The sequence below is a fragment of the Puntigrus tetrazona genome, chromosome 11, assembly GCF_018831695.1.
Source record: "Puntigrus tetrazona isolate hp1 chromosome 11, ASM1883169v1, whole genome shotgun sequence".
Lineage (NCBI taxonomy): Eukaryota > Metazoa > Chordata > Actinopteri > Cypriniformes > Cyprinidae > Puntigrus > Puntigrus tetrazona.
The window spans coordinates 10780768-10803461 of NC_056709.1; the positions used below are offsets into that span (position 1 = coordinate 10780768).

General features: G+C 37.9%; 1 protein-coding gene across 4 annotated transcripts in view; it reads right to left on the reverse strand.

The window, feature by feature from the left end:
• Positions 1-367: 367 nt before the first annotated feature.
• The window catches only part of il1rapl1b (interleukin 1 receptor accessory protein-like 1b), a 145184-nt gene continuing 122857 nt past the window's right edge, over positions 368-22694 (reverse strand). Inside the window, exons 7-12 of one of the 4 annotated variants that reach the window (XM_043252713.1) lie at positions 21104-21236; positions 18199-18344; positions 9813-9956; positions 7624-7794; positions 6839-6883; positions 368-3840 (exon numbers count right to left, since the gene is read on the reverse strand). In XM_043252713.1, coding sequence (XP_043108648.1) covers positions 3113-3840; positions 6839-6883; positions 7624-7794; positions 9813-9956; positions 18199-18344; positions 21104-21236 — 1367 coding nt within the window. In that variant the 3' untranslated portion in view covers positions 368-3112. Of the gene's footprint in view, positions 3841-6838; positions 6884-7623; positions 7795-9812; positions 9960-18198; positions 18345-21103; positions 21237-22694 lie in introns of all 4 variants that reach the window. The other 3 variants (XM_043252712.1, XM_043252715.1, XM_043252714.1) reach the window with 3 other exon arrangements.

The following is a 22694-nucleotide window of genomic DNA, read 5'->3' on the forward strand; positions in this document are numbered from 1 at the left end:
CCATTGGTCCCATGACTACTCTTTTCCTGTTGACTCAATATATTATTTCTCACTGAGCCAATGTTAAAAGACTATTGCCACAATTGAAAAAAAATCATCATTTGCATAACCTTCAGTTGGGCCAATTGAACATTTTAGATGCAATATGTCACTAGAACATTTTACAGTGAAAGAACTTGTTGCAACCTATAAATGCATTCTTAGTCTGCATACGCACCTCCTCGATCACATTTCTTACACAAACAATTTAATGTTGAAAAAGCAGAATGTTACATATAACGCATCCATACCAAACAGAAAGCTAAACGATTCCACTCACCTGTAATCCCAGACCTTTTTCCATTGAAAGAAACGGAATCACATGAAATATTATTAAATGTGTATTTTATTAATGATAGTTTCTCTTCAAATAACATTGCAGATACAGAATTAAAAAAAAAGAAAATTTCAAAACAGGAGACAAACAGAACCTTAATCTTTAGTGTAAGATTGGTGAAAGTGCCAGAGACAAATTCTGTGCTATATAATATTATTATTATTGTTGTTGTTATTCTTACTTTGATCAGTAATATCAGAAATGCTCATGAAACAATTTGCCACTCTCTTTTTTCATGAATGTCACTAGATTGTCTTCATTTTATTACCATTTCAATTTATTTACACAATATGATATAAAATACAAGAAAAGAAGACTTGTAAAAATATGATCAATAAAATAACAACATTCAAATAATCAGATTGGTGTCCTCTCAGGTCAGAAGTTCAGCACCAACAGATTATTTCAATCCGATGTGACATTTACAAACTGGAAATCTGGGGTTTGTTGTTTTTCTCTCCACTTTTAAGAGTTACAGATTTTTGCATATAATCTGTTTTTGATATTAAAAAAAGGACTCTTTTGGCACGGCTGATTAAATAAACACTGTGAACAGGACTGGGGATGTATGGATTGGTACAACAATGTTTTTACCACCTCATAAACCCTTTCAGCTACACTATTTCCTGGTTTAGTTTCCCCAGATATCCACCAGCACATCTGAGAAGGCAATATACATGTTCCCATCGCTAATTGCCAGCTTTGGTTTCAATTCACTTACATGCTAACAGAGCTGTAAAGCCTTTATTACACTGACGGTTAATAAAAGACATGGCAACTAACTCTAAACTTGCGTGATGGGGTAGCTTCATGAACAAACACCTGGACTGTCCAGCTTAAGAGGGCTGCATAACTAATCCTCCTGTAAATACACCGGACATTCACTTGACCCTCTACTGCTCTTCGTTTAAGGGATGAGAGTAGAGGTGTATGTAAGCTGCCCCCAGTGATGACACAGGACTGGCCTTTAGTATAAAATGAGGTAAAAACTGGCCCAGGTCTGCTCCTTCCCGTCTACGATCACTACAGTAGAACGAGAAACACGTATGAGTTGGAGAGCAGCGGTGTCATGGCAGTACCTAAGAAACGCTGAGAGACGCAGTACCACTCTTAACCTCGGGATGACGTCTGTGGTGGAGCAGGAGGAGGCACTACAGTGGAGGATAACAGGTTTTAATGTGCAGTGAAGAGAACGAATCATGGAATTATTTAGAGACACTGATTTGTATTGTAAGCACTTTTTCTGATATGAAATATCGATAATTATATAATAAATTAAATGCATAATTAATTCTAATTGTTATGCACACTCAGAGATGAATGTCGGTATTGTGGGGAAAATAAAAACAGCAAGTAGTTTTCGCTTGCTCATCCATGATTTGATAAGACCATTATCAAAAATTAGTTTTTTTTCTTCTCAGAAATTGGTGAGCTCCGGTGCTTCTATTAATGAAATAAATTAAATGGGACCTACTGTGTGTCTTTCCAAGCAAATCCTTTTGTTATAAAAATATAGATTTTTTTTTTTAAATAATAATACAGTTTTTAAGTTCTCCCCATCAAGCTGAACAGCAAAGCTGTGTTTTATTTCTTTTCTAACAAAGTCTCATTAGCTTAGCGAGAGAAACAGAGCAGCAGAGACACTAGAGCATCGTAATGACATCTAGTTTTTCCTCTTAAACATCATCTGCTCACTCATTCATTTGGGAAGAAGACAAGCTTTCAGGCCTCAGGAGCATTTGCATAATGGTGTTTTTCATCAAAGTAGAGACATCTCACCAACTGACCAATAATAAAAAAAATCTAAAAAAAAAAACCCAGCATAATTCCACAAATTCTATAAAAACAAGTATTGTACTTGAAAACTACAAGTTAAGAGAAAAACACAACAGGTCAGCCTTTACTCTGCCCCACGTGTCTCTGCTCAGTTATTTTATAAGGGGAAAAGTACAAACCAGACATTTGAAAACGAAAACGAAAGAACCAAAAATCCAATGCTACAAAGAAACCGCAAACATATGTACAAGACCCTGTATTCCTTGAGAGAGTATGAAGGAGCTGTCTGTGAGAGAACGAACCTCCCCAGATAACACACATACATCCGCAAGATGTCTGATAAAGATCACTTGATCTGAAAAGCATCTGCTGTATACAAACATCTGACACACATCTGTAAGATATCAGTTGTACACACGTTCTAAATCCAAGATGTTTATTAGGATGTCTTTTTAGTGTTTATTGGACATCTAATAGGAAACGTCATATAGACGTATTGCAGATGAACAAACACACTAAATATATGTCTTCCAGATGTAAATGCAGATGTCAAATAGACATCTCTGTGATGTACACTTGCCATCAGGGGAACCTAAGATAGCACATGTACATCTGCAAGATGTCTGCTAAATATAGTTTGATCTGGAAAGCATCTGACAGACGTCTGTAAGATGTCTTTACGCACATTCTAAATCACAGACGTCTATTAGATGCTTATAAATATTGTTTGTGACATCTAATAGTAAAAGTCAAACGCATTTAGATCTTCCAGATGTACGTTCAGATGTCAAATAGACATCTCCGTGATGTACGTGTGGTATCATTGTCCCTGTTAGCTTGTCTTTGTCGTGTCCCTTCAGTTTCCGCCCCCTGCATGTGAATCGCAGTGCAAAGTCAACAGCAGCAGTTTGTAAGGGTCTTAATAAGTGCCAATTGCAGAAATGTCCCTTCCCAGCGGCGTCACCAGATCACGCTGGAAATGCTGGTCTCGCGAGGCAGCAGTGGAAGCATGGCGTTGTTGACGTGCTGCTCCTCCAGCGTCGGCTGCTGCTCGCGGCCCGGCTTGCCCTGTGCTCGCTGGCCGTTAAGCAGAGTCATGGGGATGTTGCAGTAGGTGTGCTGGCTGCCCATCGAGGTCAGCGGTGGGAGGGTGCCAGACGAGGGAATGTCATACTCGTAATTCCTGTAGTAGTGCTTCTGCCGCAGCTGATGGTGGTACGTGTTGTGGAAGGTGGAACGCAGATCAGGATGCGCGGTGGCCATGGCGGTGGAGGTGGCCGCAGCCATAGAGATGGCGGAGACGGTCTGCAGCTCTCCAAATGGACCCTGCTCACTGACGTCCAGCACCTGCTCGTGCAGCTTGGGCTCGGGCCGCTTAAAGGGCATTTCATACTGCAGCTGCTTCCAGAACTTGGAATTAAGCTTGCTGCTCTTGGGTCCCGGCCACTTGATGACCGTCAGCAGTTTGATGGTATGTTTGAGAGCCTCCACCTCCTGGTAGTTCATGATACCCCGCAGCTCAGCGCATTCGATGAGGATGACTTTGATCTCGCCACTGACCAGCATGTTGCGCAGCCGTGTCTCCAGTTCGAAGATGCTCCAGCCACGGCGCACCACATAGTTGGGCGTCATCACAATGATGAGGCGCTTGCTCTGGTCAACGCAGCGAGCCACATCCTCTATATATGCTAACAAAGAGAGACAGAGCATCAGTGGCTTCCACATCTTCAAATCTGGCAAACATCATTTGCTTTCAGTACAGCATGCAGAAACAGAAGAAAATGCACATATAATGTAATCTATGCTCTTGAAGACACTCTTTGTAATTATGGATGAAAACTGATTTAATTTTAAATAATTTAGCACAACACTATGTAAAACTCTCTGTCAAAGAACTTCACTTAGATGTGAAATAAAAACAGCAGAATGACTCAATGAACACACTGAAAACACAGAAGGGGGAACAGGACAGACATCGAACACAAATCCTCATCTGTACGAGACCCTATGGCAGTTCCTAAGTTTTATATATTGATCTAATACAGCACAGTAAACCAAACACATTCAGTACTGCATTACTCTGGTCTAAACCTGATGAATGGGCTCGCGAATGACTTTCATTCATTGGTAACAAATACGGCTTCAATCTGTTGAAAGTGAAGGCCTTTCCACACGGAGTTCAGTGTGAAAAAGTGAAGTGAACCACTGACAAGTAGTGCTTTCACATGCTAATTCTCGCCTGCACGCTAGATGGCACTGACCGGCAATGCTTTTTTCCTCAGATAAGTATCTTGTATATTTAACATCTAAATTAAGATAAAGTTGGGTTTTACACCAGAAACACTAAAATAAAAATTAGATGTACAACATCTAGCTGGACTTCAAAATTTATGAAGTTATTTTAGATATTTGCTTACCAGCTTTGAACCATCATGCTTGTAATAAATTCCAATTGTGATTCATAGTTGATTGTGATTATGATTCTGTAATAAGCATACACATCCACTCTTTGCACGTATAATGATGCTTCACTGCTAATATTCGTCATAAACATCCTTTATTGCTATAAAAATACCATGAGCTGAATACAAAACACAATCACGTCTATTTGCTTTCACAGTTCATGTTTACAAAAATATTTCACAAGAATTTTTTAAATGAAGATATAGACTAGACTAGAGAGTGAACAAGATCTGACTCAAGTCACTCAGGCACATGGAAAAAAATGGACAGTGCTCTACCGATCACATGATTCAGTGGAGAACTATTTGAAATGTTATTCTGTATAAAGAACACGTGAGAACAAATTTGTTCTGAAACACCAATGATAACAAGAACTCAGCAGCATCCACTCTCTTATCCAGGATACTCTTCTTCTGTGTTTGTTTATACTGGTTTAAAAACAGCGCTCAAATGATCATAGCTCGAATCTTGTTCTTACTAGGTGAGACTGAAAAGATTCATCAGACTGGACAAAAAAAACTTTTGCATTTTCGGGATGTGAATGTTTGCAGTCTATGTGGAAGCATCCATAAGAAGCAGTTTTTGTTTTGCTTTTTTTTCGCTCAGTGTGGAAAGGCCTTGAGAATTAATGGATTGTTAGGCTGCATTAATTAAATTGTCCGGAACCGGGAACACTCCTCATAACACACAATGCACTCATTTACATCGTAAAAAGAATGGCATCTACGCTCATATTAGTCTGCTTCTTTCTCATTCTGTTTCTCAGCTCGTATCCAGATCAGATGGTGGATCAGCACCCAGAGATGACAATTATTTAGGCAATTATTGTTAAGATATCACAATAAACAATAATATTATCTAGCCAAGAACCACAACAGCCATAAACACCAATGCCAACAATAAAAACATTTTATGCACCATAAACACAAAACCATGTGCAATTTGCCTGTACCTTATCCAATGATATCCAGCAATGCAGTTAGTTTAATTATTAAAATATTAAAAGTTGGTTTTACTCATATGTTAAACATAATTTATGTTCATCATATGATTGTGTGACCTTGTCTGAATGTCCCCTGATTGCCTGGCGTATTTGATTTGACAATTGCTTGTATTAATTTGTAACACATCCTTGGGTTCTTGGAAGGAACTATAACAAATATTATTTATTATTTTTTCTTTTTTTTTACTTCTCTTAGTTTCTTAGTTTGTGCTTAAACTAACTAGAAAACTTGAAAATATTAGCTTTTAAGCTCTGTTCTTATTAAGTAGGTGTTTTCTGAGGAGAACCGAAATTGAATAGAACACAATCTTAAATTCATCCCGGTGAAGGAGGACAATCTGCTAGTCACTGTAAGGATGATCAATGCTTGTTATAATATTTGTGGTGTTGTTTTTAAACGTGTAGTTAGTTAAACTATAATGCTCATAATGTGTCAACACTGGAAACTGAATACTCTAAAGTATAAGAGTTTTCACTGAAGAATACCCTTAAGAAGGACAAATAATGCGGGAAAGCATCTCCTGAATAAATCTCACACATGTTGCCATTACAGCAACATAGAGTACAGCGAATGATTTTCTTTTTCTTTTGTACTTTGATTAACATGAGTGACAAGCAGGATAATCTTTTTTTAAACTGTTTACATTCAAGACATAACCATCTGTGTTTACAGGGATATTTAGATATAATTATATGTGTATGTGTCCACTCAAGTGCACAAAAAGTTCTTTCATCTCACAGTAAATCAATAAGCCGGTTTCATTTTCTAACAAGCAATTTGATTGCTGACCTTACACATCTGATTTCTAGAATAGCTTTTTTTTTCAATAATATCTTTCTATCACCCAGCCCTACTATATCATTACAGTAACGTGTTTAGTCAAAAGGTCTTCTTATTAAATGCAGTCATCAAGCTCTATGAGTTCTATGTTATCTCAGTTATCTCTAGCCTTAGTTCAAAACAAATAACAAAGGATGAACATAATAACGTCCAAAACCTCTCTAACAAGAGAAACTCCCAAAGCCTATCTTAGACTCATCCAAGCTGATTGCTTCATCTCATTTTCTACGTTCTACGTTCACAACATATGATGGTGTACGGCTCAACCTGAATCCCGGTTCAACTCAGCGACACGTCCCAATTTCCCCCAAAGGTGAAGTCTGCACAAAGGTGTGAGTCAGATTTGTTGACACAAGTGGAAAAGGCCAAGGAAGAATACCTCCAAGGAGTCTTGTGTCATCCTGGAAATGATCATTGCTGAAACCTAGACATAAATATTTCAACATTGAAAGTCTGATCAGCTGATTCAGCAGAAAGTCAATCAGAGATACAAACCAGTGAGGACTTCCACAAGAGAAACTGGCATAACTGTGTCTTTTTGCCTTAGTATTTTCAGTTACATATTCAGTATAAGTATTCACCAGTTTATCCAGTTTAATATGGGACTTGTAGCTGCAGGGCTAACAGAGCTCTCACTTCCCTTCATTTTAGTTCTTCATATCCGTAAAAAGTGATTAACATCAAACACAGCTTGAGCTGCTCAGTGAAGAGTCAATAACTCCTAAACACAAACATGAATTAATGCTTTCTTAGCCCTGACTGCAAGCACCTTGTCCCATATTAACATCTAACAGTCCCCGGACAACAGACATGAATGAAGACAAAACATACACGCAAATGTGTGAAATAAAAGTGAAAAGGGCAAAACAGATGTACAAGACGAATTGAACCAGCAAACAAAAAATATACAGGCGAACAAGGAGCAAATCATGTTCAGGAAGCATCACTCGAAGCACTGTTATAAATATTACTTTGAGAAAAAATGATGGACAACACAAAATGAAAAATGATGCTGAAAATAAACATGAAGCATTCAACAGGATGAAAATGTAGCACACACACATATGTGTTTACACACATTTACAAACACTCACACACACACACACACACACACACACACACACACACACACACACACACACCTTGAAAACAGATGCAACTTACTTCCAGTTGGTATCAAGTCCCTGTCAGGAATGAAGAGTTTATACCCATAATGCTTTTCCAGAACGTCTGGCAGAATCTCCAAAGCAAAACGTTCCTCCTCTCTAGTTTCCTGACTCCACTGGTCTGGATCCACTTTAGTGTAGGACACGTATGCATCGTAGTCTTTATTTTCTTAAAGAAAGGAGAATGCCAGTCAAACAGGTTTCCACCACACAGAATCAGTGTTTATGATCCTAAGTAGAAACTACACTGTTCCCTTCACACCGCCTGCATTCAGGATGATTTTATTCAGTTCATTTGGACAAAAATCCCCTTGCAGAGAAAGACAGTTGGGTGGGCTATGAGCCTGAGTGTGTCTGTGAGTGTTCAGCATTGGCTTTGGCAGAAAACACCTGTCTAGCTCAGTCTGTCAGGCATCTGCCTAGAGAGAGGCACAACAAGAGACCTTCTGATAGTGAATTAAAGTCAAAAGTGTTTTACTGTCCCTTTGCCTCCCTATTTCTCATCTTTCTCCTCCTTCAGATTCAGAAGCCCTAGTTAAAAGCAGAAGTAATGACTCTCAAAGAAAAGCCCCACTGGAGCAAAACTAAGAAAATCAATAAAATCAAAAACATTGGAACATAAACAAAATTTGATAAAAGGAATTTGGAAAAAGGGCAACAGAAAAATGTAACTAAAGGTGTTGGCCATGGAGCAAAAAAAGTCTATTTGAAAATATATATTATTTTAGTTGAATAAGCCTAATTATGTAAAAATAAATAAATAAATCATTTTAAATGAATTTAGATAAATGAAGATGTTTTGTTTTAAATCTCTTGAATGAATAATTCAACCATCAAATACATTTAAAAGTCACAGTTCACCACCTACTGGCATAATGTCAAATTTACAATCATTATTTGCAGTGTATCGTTACTTTCAAAGACCCATTTTAATCAAGGTTTAAATATTCTTATGTTATATTGTGACTTCAAAGGTTTATTAATCATAGTAGAATTAATGTCATTTAGGAATCTAGATTGTGATAAATAAATGTGCATACATATGAGCCTTATAGACTATGTACTTTTTTCTAGCCCATGTCACATTTGTACCAGACCTCAAAAGTAACCTGGGCCCAGGCCCACACTTCAGAGACCCATAAGGTCACTGTGCAAATAATTGAACAGAAATTAATAATCCTCAAGCATCCTTTCTATTAATCCATCCTTCATGGACAAATTTGGGCATGAAGGCCTCAGGGGTGATCTTTTTTTTCTTTAATTTATATCAAATCATTATATTCAATATAATAAAATCTATCAATTCATCCCTAAAAATATGATATTTTTATGCTAAATAAGTTTATTTTTATGTTATATTTAATATTGACTCTACTTTAGTAAAAAAACTAAACTTAACTTTGTTTGATCACGTCCTGAATATGTCTGTTACTAGTAAATATATCATTGCATTAAATTCAGACAGAGAAACCTAACAATTATTTGACTTTGTTGCCATCTGGTGACATATGATGCCATAAAAATAAAAATATTACATTTTAATGCCACTTTTTGCCTGCAGTACTCCATCTGTTTTGTGTGTGTGTGTGTGTGTGTGTGTGTGTGTGACAATGTTGTATAGGCTTAAACCTTAATTTCTGTGTATGTTTGATCTCAATTGTATAGGATTTATTGATTTTTATTCTACAAATAATAAAAAAATATAATAATCAGAATTTATGTGTGTGTGTGTTCACTTTAAAAACTTACAAGTCAATCAATCAATCAATTTTATTCATGAAGCTCTTTTAACAACACAGACAGTGTCAAATAGGAGAATAGAGTGATAGTAATGTAAAATGACAAGATTAAACACTTACACTCTGTGTAATTAATTTGTACCAAAGGAAAGTTGAGGGTTAAAATAATCTATTATGATTATTTATTAGATCATTATTTATTATTATTATTTATTTAGTAGATGTTTCACTGTTTATTCTAATTGCTATATGCAATCAGCCTATATCTGAAGGACACAAAACCAACCAACAATTAATCTCAGGGATATGTTAAGGTTCATGAAAATAATAGCATTTTATTGCATTGTGCCTCTTCACTGATTCCTGTATTGTGGAGCAACTGGTCAGGAATATTGATGAATTCCAGATTCTATATAGATTGTTGAAAGTTCTTTCTAAAGTTCCTTACCTCCATCCACATCCTCACTGCCAAAGTGATTTCTGTAGAAGAGCATGAGTTCAATTCTGTAACACTTATACAGGGACACCAAAAATATCAACATCAGCAGAATGGCTCCCAAACCTCCAGCCAGCTCCACCGTATACATGAGTTCTGCTGAGAGACAGACAGAAAGACAGAGTGTCACGCCACTGGACTGCTTCCCCATGGGCTCTGCGTCACGTATGTTCAGGTGTGTGTGTGTGTGTTCATTTAGCCTCATTAGTTACCTGCACAAGTTTGATTCTGTTCAGTGTTTCTTGGTCTGGGCTCGTCTATATGTACGTGTGGATTTGTTACCCTTCTGTGCAAGATAATATTAAAATGTGTTTATGACACCCTCCTCACCTCTGCTCTTCCTGCTTCCCCTCATTCTGCCCATAGGACTTGGTCTAAAGTTCATTAAGAATAAGCCATTATATATCATGTGTCTTATGAACCTATTGTTCTTCACTCTCATGTTTGGTCTCATTTGAAAGGTCTCAGTGCGATTGGTAAATTGGTCTCAATTTCACAGCAATCACTTATATTATGGAGAAGATTAAGAACTTGGCAGAACTGTGTTCTGTTGAGAAGGAGGTGTGTCCTCCTTTTGGGTCTCTGAACGTGTTCAAGCCAGGTGTGACACTGGAGCACGGGAACCTAAACAGCAAAAGGTTTTTACAAGTACATTTGACATCTCTTTGTCTGGTCTGAGTATATAAGGAAAGTGACAAAACACAACAAGGAGTGATTCTGTAGCCAGATCGGCCCGTAGTGTGGTGTGTGTCCTTATACCCCACACTATGTACTTTTTAAAGACCAGGTATACTGACCTTTTAAGTTTGTTTTATTTTGTTTTGTGTTATTTTTGTACTGCTGATCAGTTGTGCAAATGTTTATCAATTATACCAATTTGGAAACTGTTCTTGCCTGGCAAAATAAATGTTGATCTTGGTTAACTTATAATATTGTCTGAAATAACTTTTCTAGTAGGTTAGTGACTTCTGAGGTTTTCCGCATTGTTGGCGTGCTAGGGTGAGTCAGATCAACGATCGATGGATGGAGACGTCTTGAGATCTTGACTTCTGGCCACCAAACTGGCTTAGCATGCTATTACTTAGGGAACGCATAAACAATTACTCTTTTTGAGTCTATCAAGGATTTGGCTGCATTAAGGTAAGCGATCTATGGGGTAGTCTCTGACTAAGACCTGGACTAGCCCAGATGTGTTGTGAGTCTGTTCTGGCCAAACAAGGTCTCTAAGTGACCCAGACTCCTAACGAACGATAAGTTGAAACTAGGAAGTATTATACTTAATTAATGATCCAAATTTAATCACAACTAGAGGGATCAGCAGTTACCTTTTAATAAATATAAATAAAATCACGAAAGATTGGAGTCAGATAAAATTATGTCAGTACTATAATTGGAAACAAAAGATTAATAAATATTAGTGATTTTTAACGAGACGCAAAGAAAAGATCGAACACGCATTGACCTTCGACCAGAGCCTCTGGATTCCGTTCTGCAGGAAAAGGGGGACCCTTACAATACTTTTGTTACTATTTCTCAATAGCAGTGTAAATAACACCTTCTTTACCCTATCAAAATCAGCTCTGTTTTTATCAAGCCATTCTAGTCCATGTTGCCGTAAATGCTAATGAGCTCTGTTGGCCCCACCCATCTCTTTGGTCAAATGACGAGCAGATGGTAATCTTCAGCCACAAAACTGGCAAACTACACCTTTTTTTTAGGTACAATGATTTGCCAAAATTCATAAAAACCCTTATACTCACCTCTTCTGTAAATAAAACTTGATCACTAAGCACTTTTGACTCTCTTGACCCAATGAGCATTTCGCTGTCCAATGGTCTTTCCTTAACTTTGCTAATTCTATCATTGCATTAGTATTGCATCCTTTTATTAGCATTTAATAATTTGTAACTTTTAGTCTGAGTTCAATCTCTTTCTTGGCTCATTTCATCCGGAAAAAGAAAGCATGCCTAATAATTGGGCACACCTGAATTTAAGGACGTCACCTGAAGTAAAGGACAACTGCTATATTTATTGTTACATCCAACAACAAAACGCTAAACGCCTCATTCGCTAAATCAAATACATCTTGTCTTCTCCTGCACCAGAGTCAACACAATGGAGATGACAGCTCACTCAGGGAGGGGCTGAGGTAAGGCAGCCTGTCAATCAACTACTGTTGGAGGGGCGGGGCTTTGCAGATCTACGTCATTCTGACAGGAATATCAGAAGAGCCTGATTTGAAAAAGGGGATTTTTAAAACAGGGATTTAAAAAAAAAAACACTTGGTGGATTTTTATCGGATTATTATGTATGTATATTATCAAATATATGTGTACACACACATTCAGTGCACTTTTATGAGTGAATTTTTCATCTGGTGGTCCCTTTTAATGTAAGTATTAGAAAGCAAAAGTACTGATTGAGAATTTTATATAATATTAAAAACAGTTCTGTACATGGAAATTACATGCTGTGAGCCCTTAAACACCAATGTTTAACACCAACTAAAGATGATGATGTATAGATCCTGAGATCACCACTGACAAGGACCTGATCTTGTAAAATGTGTGGTACTGATGCTCTATAGTATAAACACAGCGCGTGCAATAAAAAATTAAACTTGATTGTGCATACTATTAGTGGCTCCCTGATGCCCGCACTTTATATACAGTATAATTTTCCAAGGATACAACTGCAATAGACAGTACTGAAATATATATTTTCCTCCCTGTGTTTCTTTCTTGCTATGTAAGCTATTGAAATTAGCTACACCATGAAAAAGCCAATCGGAGCAGAGCTCAACATTATTATTCATGACCCTTCCAAAATAAGGTAAAAACAGACCATTTCATTCTAAATACAAATCCTAGGGTTGTAGATGGACTTGTAAAACTGTTTCTTAAGATTCTCTATTTAAAGGAAAAGTGTAAATTCTATCCTCATTTACTCACCCATGAGTAGATCCAAACCTGTATGAATTTCTTTGTTCTGCTGAACACAAAGGATGATATTCTGAAAAAAAGTTTTTAATCAGGCTGTTTCAGTCACCATTGACTTCCATTGTAGGACAAAATACTATGGAAGTCAATGGTGACTCAAAACAGCCAGGTTACAGACTTTCTTCATTTTTTTTCTTTGTGTTTGGTATATCCAAATGCCAGCAAAGAGCATTGCATTTATAATCTCTAAAAGACATTTCAGTTCATTGCAAATCTCACAAATATTTGTTATGAGATGAAAAATAAATGAAAAACATTTATTTGTTTTAGATATTTTATGTTTAGATTTCTCTATTTTGCAGGAGTCCTGTGAATCATTTTATTGTTGAGTACTAAAATACTACTCATTGTTGAAAATTATAACGCATTAAATTACTCAAGAAGTTACAATGTAGAGTAATCAAGTTACTAAGTAATGTTATTGCCTGACACTAGTAATTAACAAATCAGATTTGAAGAACCAGTTTATAGTTCTGTGAAGTTTAGTCTTTCAGTTAGTTTTTTTGTGCCATTCATCTATCATTTCCTTTGATTTTAAGGCTTAGTTTTAGGTGTAGAGCTATGGTAGAGACTACATTTTTGGTCTGAAAGTCCACCATGTATAAAGTTATTGTCTCTCGAAAGAAAAAGTTGACTCTGAATCATTAAAAATGAATCGTTTCTAAAACTAATCCCAAGCTGTTTCATGGTGACGTCAACATAAAATATTACCATATTATCCACCTACTTGTTGGTCTTTTTTCCTTGGTCCGAATGAAAATGCAAATTCATTCTTCACCACTAGTTATCTCTTTAGGAGTTATATCTGTTTCCATGATAATGCTGCACACAAAACAGCACTTCGTCACAAACGCTGCTTTATCAGCCATCACAGACACATGGTGAGATGAACATGAGACCAATCAGCGCCGAATGACATCACGCAATGGAGGGTTTCGGAAAAATGAATCATTAATGAATCGTTTGGGAGTCTGAGCAAGTAAGATTAAAACAATGAAAGTGTTCTTGACTTGCATGCATGCATGTCAACTTGTTGTTGATGAACAACTAAAATATGAACCTTTTATAACCCATAATTGGCACTTTAGAATGTTAATGAACACAACTAACTCAGCAAAACCAGGAAGTGTGGAGAATCCCAGTCCAGCAAAAGAATTGTGTGATTTGTAAAGCGATTTAACAGGTTAATTGAAAAGAGCATGTGACAGTTCAAATATTGTAAAATGTACTTAAGCACAATAAAAAAATACTTTGCTACTGTCCACAACTAAAATAAAAGTGCTACAGTAAAGCAGGGGCTGCCTGAATGAGGCGAAGACCACCAATGTGTTTGTAATGTTCCTCTTCTGTCTCAGAAAGTCCTGCCGCTGCTAGGATTTGAAAATGAAGAGGATAATTTGTCTCTGATCGGCCGAAGCAGCACAATGAAGATCCATCCTCTGTAAACGGGCAGAGTTCATGCTAAGACAGACTGTTGTGTCGCATCAGGTCTGCTTCAGTGGTTCTGTTCATCGCCACTGACATTTCAGATCATGTCAGAGAGCAGAGATGATGGCTGCTTTTGTGTGTTTTTGTTATGGAAGCTGATGAATTTACTGTTTGTCTGTGTTTCACATGCATTTGCTGAGAAATAGAGCTGTGCCATCCCAGTGTTTTGGGATCTGATGGAAACTGGTCATTAAAAGCGTAACTCTCAGATGTGTGAGTGCTGGGCAGAACACCAACGAACTCAACACGATGTGTATTTGTAGGCTAACAGATCTTTCTGTTTCCCTCATCTGAGCCGATTTAAAAACAAGTGTCAAGTGTTGCAGTAGATTCGAATCGGTCCATATGGATGTTTATTTACTAAACAGCACTGAACACATGAAATAAACATCAGAGTGAATCTCAATTGCAGCATAATCTGTCTAATTTCATTCTCACAGTCAATCTCAGAGGATCGGTCTGCCAAAAAAGCAATTTTCAGATTCATATATTAAAAGAAAAACTATTTACTACGCAAACATATTCTCAACTTAAGACACCTAGGTCTCTAAGGAAGAAACAAACCTTAATATCCAGCTAAGTGTTATGAATGGGAGGACTGTGACATGCAGATCCATTCACAGGTCTTTATTTAAAGGCTTGGTCGAACATGCAGGTGTGAGAGATATGCAGATAGGCTTGACATAGGCAAAGACACAAGATTAGTTAAAAAAAATCAAGCAAGGGGCAAACAATATCAAAACAGGGCAAGAGACAGAGCACAATCCAAAAAACAAGGCAGTGGTCTGTAGAAAATATACAGAGTAAACAAGGCTAGACAAGAAACACAGGGAAAACGCTTTGTGGAACAAGTTCAGAACTCAGCAAAGACTGAAACACAAATTGGACTTTAAATACACAAGGTAATGAGGGTGGAGAAGACAATCAGTAATTATGACAAAAAACAAGGGTGCAATGAAAGAAAGGAAGACAGAGACAGTGGAAGGCACACACAAACTTCAAAATAAGAGTCCTTACAGCAACACAAAGAAATACAGATAGCCCAGGGTATAGTGCCCACAGATGAGTTCGCGGGGACTCCCACCTTAGGAGCAGCTTCCAGACGTTCTCAACCAGGGGTAGGTTGGAGACTGGGTAGGAGATGGAGTGGAGGCAGAACTGCGGCATGATAGAGTACCAGGTCCATGTAGAAGGGACAGAGAGTTAACAATGTCCTCTTTGGTCGAGACAGTATAGGCTATCATAGGTGGCCTCTATAGCTGGGGAGAGCAAAGATTCAAAGGCAGCCTCCATGGCATGACAGGGCAAGACAAGTACTCGGGCACAGCCTCCATGGCCATAGCAGGGCAGGATGGATTCAAAGGTGGCTTCCATGGTTGTGACAGGGCCGGACAAGAATATAGGCAAACCAGGCCACTGGAGCGGACTCGGAGCCCACACACTTATAATGGCCACTACCATGACAAGGAGCACAGATGATAAGGGCCTCAGACATGGCCTGTGCTGACACCCTGGGAACGCCTCTTGCACGCACCAACATCAGCTGTGGGTCCGGCAAACTGGCTACCAGCCTTAAATGCCTTTCACCCTGGTGTCTTCATATGCAAAATACATGACCCTCAGGAACACAGAGGAGACATCCATGATGGCTGAAGACTGAGGCTTAGTTCCCGAGAAGGCTCTGGTGTGGCGACCATCTTGTGCTGTGGCTCAGGGTTACTGGTCATCTTGTACTTTGAATGTGGCTCTGATCAGAGGACACAACTTGATTTGTTACTGACAGCCATGACACAAACGGTGTGCGGTGATGTCTGCCATTTTGCAATCGCCCCCAGGCACGTCGGCCATTTAATTCACGAGCGCAACACTAATGTCACGTTCCTCCTCTGCAACACCAACCGTAAATGAAGAACCCACGTGCCACAAAGCATAGTCTAAGAAGTGGGCTAGCGATGATCACAGACCCTTATGTCTTAGACAAAAGCCAAACAGCTGTCACAAAAGAGGTCTATCAGAACACAGTCTGGCAGATTACAAAAATATGCAATGTCTAAATACTCCCGCACATAGACCTTGAGTGGCCAATTATCTTCACAGAGAGAAAATACACAGAGTAAACAAGGCTAGACAAGAAACAAAAGGAAACCGCTTCATGGAACAAGTTGAACACTCAGCAAAGACTGAAACACAAATTTCTACTTTAAATACATGAGGTCATATCAATAACTATGAAAACAAACAAGGGTGCAGTGTAAGAAGGAAAAACAGAGACAATGGAAGACACACACACACTTCAAAATAAGAGTCCTTACAGCAACACAGAGAAATACTGAAAGCCGGGGGTGGAGTGTCCACAGATGAGTTTGTGGACACTCCACCTGGTGAACTTAACACTCAGATGTTAAGAAGCATCATTCATAATCACAAATGCAGACCTGTTAAAACTCAAATAGAGTTAGGTTATTTCTACATTGTATAAAAAGTTGTTATTTCATGTTACTTCAAATAATAGTTACAAACAATAACAGTTTTTTCCAACTTCAGTAGGGTTGTGTATCTGCAAGAATCTGGTGATACGTATCACAATACAGGGGTTGCGATACAATATGTTGCTATATATTGTGATACTGTACGCAAGACGATATATTGCTGTATTTCTTATTTTGGAAATAGGAGAATATAATTTTAATCGTGAAATCGAAAGTAAACATGGCTTGAGCGCTTATTCAAAAGAGGTTTTAATACTCTCTATCGATAGTGGCTATCAATATTTGAATGTTTGTGGGTTAGATTAGAGATAAAGAGACCACTATCTAGAGGTTGTGATATAAATTCAAAACTAAACAACTGCCATGAATCTTGTAAAATTGTTTTCTTAAATATTGATATTGGATGGATTTTACTGTAAAAGTATGTTTTCCACCAAAACTGAGAGCAGTCTGTAAATGATCAGTGAGCTGCATTTCTACTCCACCACAAACAACATTAAACAAAACAGTGTTAATATTAATCAATCAATCATTTTTATTTTTATAGCACTTTTAACAACACAGGTTGCCACATATAATAATAATAATATGTTATAATAGTTGACCTCTAGCTAACTTATCATTTAATGCTTTAATGGACAGTGGGACACAGGAGTTCCTAAAACAATTAAGCCTACACTGAGGAACTCTGAAGCACCTTCCCGAAGGAAGAAGCTGGTACTCAGAGTGGAGGACATGAGTGGGATCTGAAATAAATTTAGCCTGTTTAATAACTGTTTCTTCAAAAAGAGCCTGAAGTGTGTGATGAAGCTTAACTCCCATAATTTTCATGGCTCTCTGTGTTAGCCATGTGATTTGGGCTTTTAAATGTACACTAAGATTACCAAACCAGGCTGAGATTCCATATCGAAAAATGTTCTTGATTACAGTGCAATAAAAGAGACACAATACTTTCTGGTTAACACCAAAGACCTTCAACCTATGAATAAAACACAATCACTCTCCAATGTTATTTTTGTGTTAATACTAAAGAAATATTTATCACACCACTAGAATTTCTGAACCTCTTCTTTATAAGTAATATTAAGTTCCATATATGAGACCTAAAATAATTAAATTGTCAGAAAACTTCAATTCAATTACAATTACAATCATGTAATTGTAAACCGTACGGCATTTACAACCATATGATGTGAACAGGACTGAAGAACTGACACACAGCTGTGGACAATGTCCCGTTCACCCTAACCTGCTGGCTACGATTGATCAGAAATGAGTGGAACCACTTGATAATAAAAGGATTGACATTCATCCTCTGCATTGTTTTCAAAGAATATGAGGCTGCTCTTCATCATCTCTTACCCCTCTTGCTGAGCTGGATGTTGGCTTGTCGTCTGCCGTGGCCATTCTCCACAAAACATGAGTAGTTTCCCAGGTCACTCTCCTCCAAAGCATCTATGGTCAGCGAGATGGACACCTCCTGCTCTCCCAAGTGCTCCCGAATAGTTCTGGAATGGAGGCGAGAAGAAGAGGAAAACTGTTGAACAACACCTTTGACAGACATCCTCACCCACAATGACCTTGTCCAAAAGAAAGTCCATTTCTCGAAACTATAAATCCGTTAAAACATTTTTTTTGTTCTTTTATATTTGAAACCAAATACAATATGGGTGAATTACATCATGCTCCAGCATTCACATGATCCTCACCATGCTATCACTAATAAGCAACATTTTTCACACAACAGTCATGACAAATAAAAAGGGCTACAATTTAATTGGCTGTGGATCCAAAAATAAACACACAAATAGCTGGAGCTCTGGAAGAGATTCTCTGTTGTGATCTGTGATTCCAAGACCATTCCAGAAACGTTTTCTCTGTTTGTTCAGTACTTTTCACTGCATTTCCTCAGTACATTCAGGTTTCAGACGCACACTTACAGACACAAACGAGGCTCTACTTCACCTACATACTGCAACATCATATATCTAGGAACAGTTCCAATCTGATGATAGCATGTTTTTGACCTGCATACTCGCTGCAATTTCTGCGCTTTTTAATTGCATTTTAAAGGTAAATTCTAAATTATTAAAAAATAATACTGTTTGGATTCATCTTGAAAGTCTAACATTTGTAAAACAGGCATGATTTTTATAGTTTTCAGAAAATTTAACTTAGCAACCTACAGTTAATGAAACTTTTTTATTTTTTACATTTTCATTAACAGAATCCCATCCACACACACACACCACTGGAAAGCTTTCACAAGCACTGTGGGGAAGAACAAAATAACAGGGTTAACAAGAGGAAAAAAAAGTGTCTTTTCTTTGCAGCTGCCATGGAAACTACGTCTGCACAGAGAGAGAGAGAGAGAGGATGATGATGAGGAATTTGTGTCATTAAAGAAACATTGTTTCTGGTCTTGTTCAAAAAGAATCAGGTGATGTTCTGCCCTCTTCATGTTTGTGGATGTTTGACATCATTACAGTGAACCGTGAAAGTTTAAACTCTTCCCAGCGTTTGTAGTGGACAAAACCCCAAACCCACTGGATCTCAACCCCATCGCTAAGCATTCTGGACATCTCGGATTTACAAATGAAATTCTACTGTCATTACAGTCAGCTGTTTAATATTAGCAGACAGTGACTTCTGCCTCAGTCGCTCTGGAGGTAGAGAATGACAAACTGGCCCCAGGATCGGTTCTGACGAACTGACAACTGACATATGAAACACCGACAAGAATGCAGAGAAACACACCCTGAAAGTGTCATGGGCTCTGGGCTCCTTCTGATGCTCATAACCAGTGAAAGTCACACACAGTCTGTATCTATACTGATGGAAGCATATATAGTGCGTTTACCACTTCCATAATCATGTAATGATTTCTGCTACAACAATAATGCTGTAGCAAGGCCATAACTGTGAACACTGAAAGCACATGAAAACCGCTAGAATTTTTTGAGACTGGAAGGAGAAAGCTCTGTTCAAAAAAACAGCATATGCTGGTTAGGTATGTTCTGAAGCTAGACCAGCTTAGGACCATCTTAAACCAGCTGAAACCAGCATCCCAGCTTCACTAGCTATCCAGATATAGCTCTGCACAGTTCAAAAACAGGCAGCTTTATTTCTAATAAGAATATTTATTATTGTCTGTCACTTTAAACATGGCAAGTAGACAGTTTGAATGAACATGTCAACTAACTTTCATTAGAGAATAAGACTGTCTGATTATTATGTGCTGATGTTTTGTTGTGATGATCTCCCAACAGACATTCTACTTAACTTTTCAAAAACATTTCAACTTATTCTAACCCTAACCCTGCCAGTCTACTAATACTATGAAGAAAGTTAACATGTAGGTGCAAAGTTACTTTTTGTCAACAGAAGGTTCCATCAAAATAAAGTGAAACCAAAAAATGAACAGTGGTTGATCAAAACAATTAACACAGGCATTATTTAATTAGGGCTGTCAGTTCCACACCTTAACTTGATTAATTAGTTATGAAAAAATGATGTAATAAAAATGTTTGAAGACAGTCAGTGCACTGAACCTGTACATTTTATATTTCATAGAGTTGGCTGATGACAAATATGATGCATGCTAAACAACTTCGTAAATGCAGTTATGCCCTAAAATTCAAGATATCGTGGCGAAAAAGCTCCTGTATGTCTCATATCTCTCATATCTTTTTGTCTCATATTTATACCATATAAGCAATATCACATTAGTAGCGAGAGCAATATCAACATGAGTGGCGTTTTTGTCCTGAATTGTTGCATGGCTCCACAGCAGTCTTTATTTTCTTAATAAATCCACATTTTGAACCAATCATGTGAACCCATGATTCAAAGATTCTGTGGGAGGTGCTTCTGAGTTTGAGGGCTTGGCAAAATCTTAACAAGTTACACATTTCAGCTTGGAGACCTAGTTCATGTGAGCACAGATTCAGTCAGACGCTTTGACCCTGATACTTGTCATACTGTGATAAAGATTGCATGTGCCTGAACTGCATTATTAATGGAGCCAATGAAATTTAGATGGAGATTACAAGAGAAAGAAGCTTGTCTGCTCATCTCCATCCCGACGGCTAAGGATTAATGGGGTGCTTTTACTCATAAGGTCTTAACACTTGTCTGATGGCCGCTGAATGACTCCAACAGGGTCGAATCAAGGTGGATGTGGAAGATTTATGTGTTCGTAAACACACATTTTGTTGCACACACAAATTCAGACACAGACAGGAAAGAATGTCATTGAACGACCTACTTAATTTCGCTTTCTCTGATTCGGCTTTCGTCCAGATCCTCAATGAACTTCTCTCCCTTCATCCAGTAGATGAGAGGACTCACGTCTCCGCTGTAGCCAAAGAACGCCCGGCAGGTCAGGTTCACGGGGCTGCCTGCAAAAACACACATCACAACACAAGTCCATGTATATCCTCCGTAAAAGCAGCTTTCTAAGGGAGCCTGGCCGGTGGACGGCTCACTCTCAAAGAACATAATGATTGTCAGTAGGGAGTTTAGATGGACAGCACTATAACCCTAAAACAGCCTCAACACTATTCCAAAACGATACTAGACACACAAACAGAGCATGACTGTGAGAGTATATAAAGGAGATACTACACGCTTTAACAGAGACTCTCGACTAAAGTGTTTCATCTCTAACAGCAAGATAAACTGATGCTAATGAGAATCTCTTGTTCTGCTCATACTGTACAGGCATATTGTAGCATATATGGCTATTGCTATATATTGCTATTACAATACACTACATGGGTCAAATTGGTCCATTTCTGTTTTATGCCCAAAATCATTAGGACATTAAGTAAAAGTCATGTTTTATTAAGAACATACAATTTTATACCGTAAATATACTAAAACCTACTTTTTATATACCTTCAGAGTCCAGATTTTCAAATATTTGTCTCGGACAAACATTGTCCTATCCTAACAAACTACACGCCAATGGAGAGCTTATTTTTTCAGCTTTCAGATGATGCATAAGAATTGACCCTTCGACTAGTTTTGCGCTCCAGGGTCACAGATGTGAAAAATGTAACTTTTCTGAATGCTGGAGTTTGCTCTCTGGGCCACTGGAGGTCACTGTGTTTCCGTCTCAAACACAGGACAGATCCCGGTGGCTCAAACACACCTTCTGCAGACATGTACTAGGGCAAAATTTTCAGTCTTCTGTACCGTACCATGGCACACAGTGATTCAGCAGGAACCACACAGCTTACGGTCTGCCTGTGTTTGCAACCTTCAGAACAATGTTCAATGAAATTAAAGCTAGCTTCATGTCTTCATCTCTAGCTCTACATATTTATTTTAGATTTTAGTTGATACTGTATAATGAACGTCTTTGTATTTTATGTTTGTCAGCAGGGAATGAAATTAAAATGCCAACCCAAGATTCTGTTTAGTAAACAGCTTATAATTGAGAAGTTGACGCTTCCAAAAAAGGTTTTAGAACCTTTTTGAACAAAATGCCAATATTTGAAAAATACTCCAGATGTATCCATTTAGATGCATTGGTTCTGCTTTACGTAACAAGAACGAACCACCTTCAGAATCATTCAGTTTCTCGTACACCCAGCACCTCATTACCAGGACTCTCATGTTCACCCCTCTTTCTCCAGACACTAGTCACTTTACATTGGACATTCACAACAGCCACTTTATACTTTATACCTTATACTTTATATTTTATTTTTGTACACTTTGTACACTTTTTCTATATATATTTTTTTCATACATTCTTCACTTATATCCTCTTTTATATATTTCTCAAAAGAAAATGCCTGCACTTTTTCTTCTTTCTTTTTCTTTTTTCTTTCTTAAGTTTTTAGACGCTG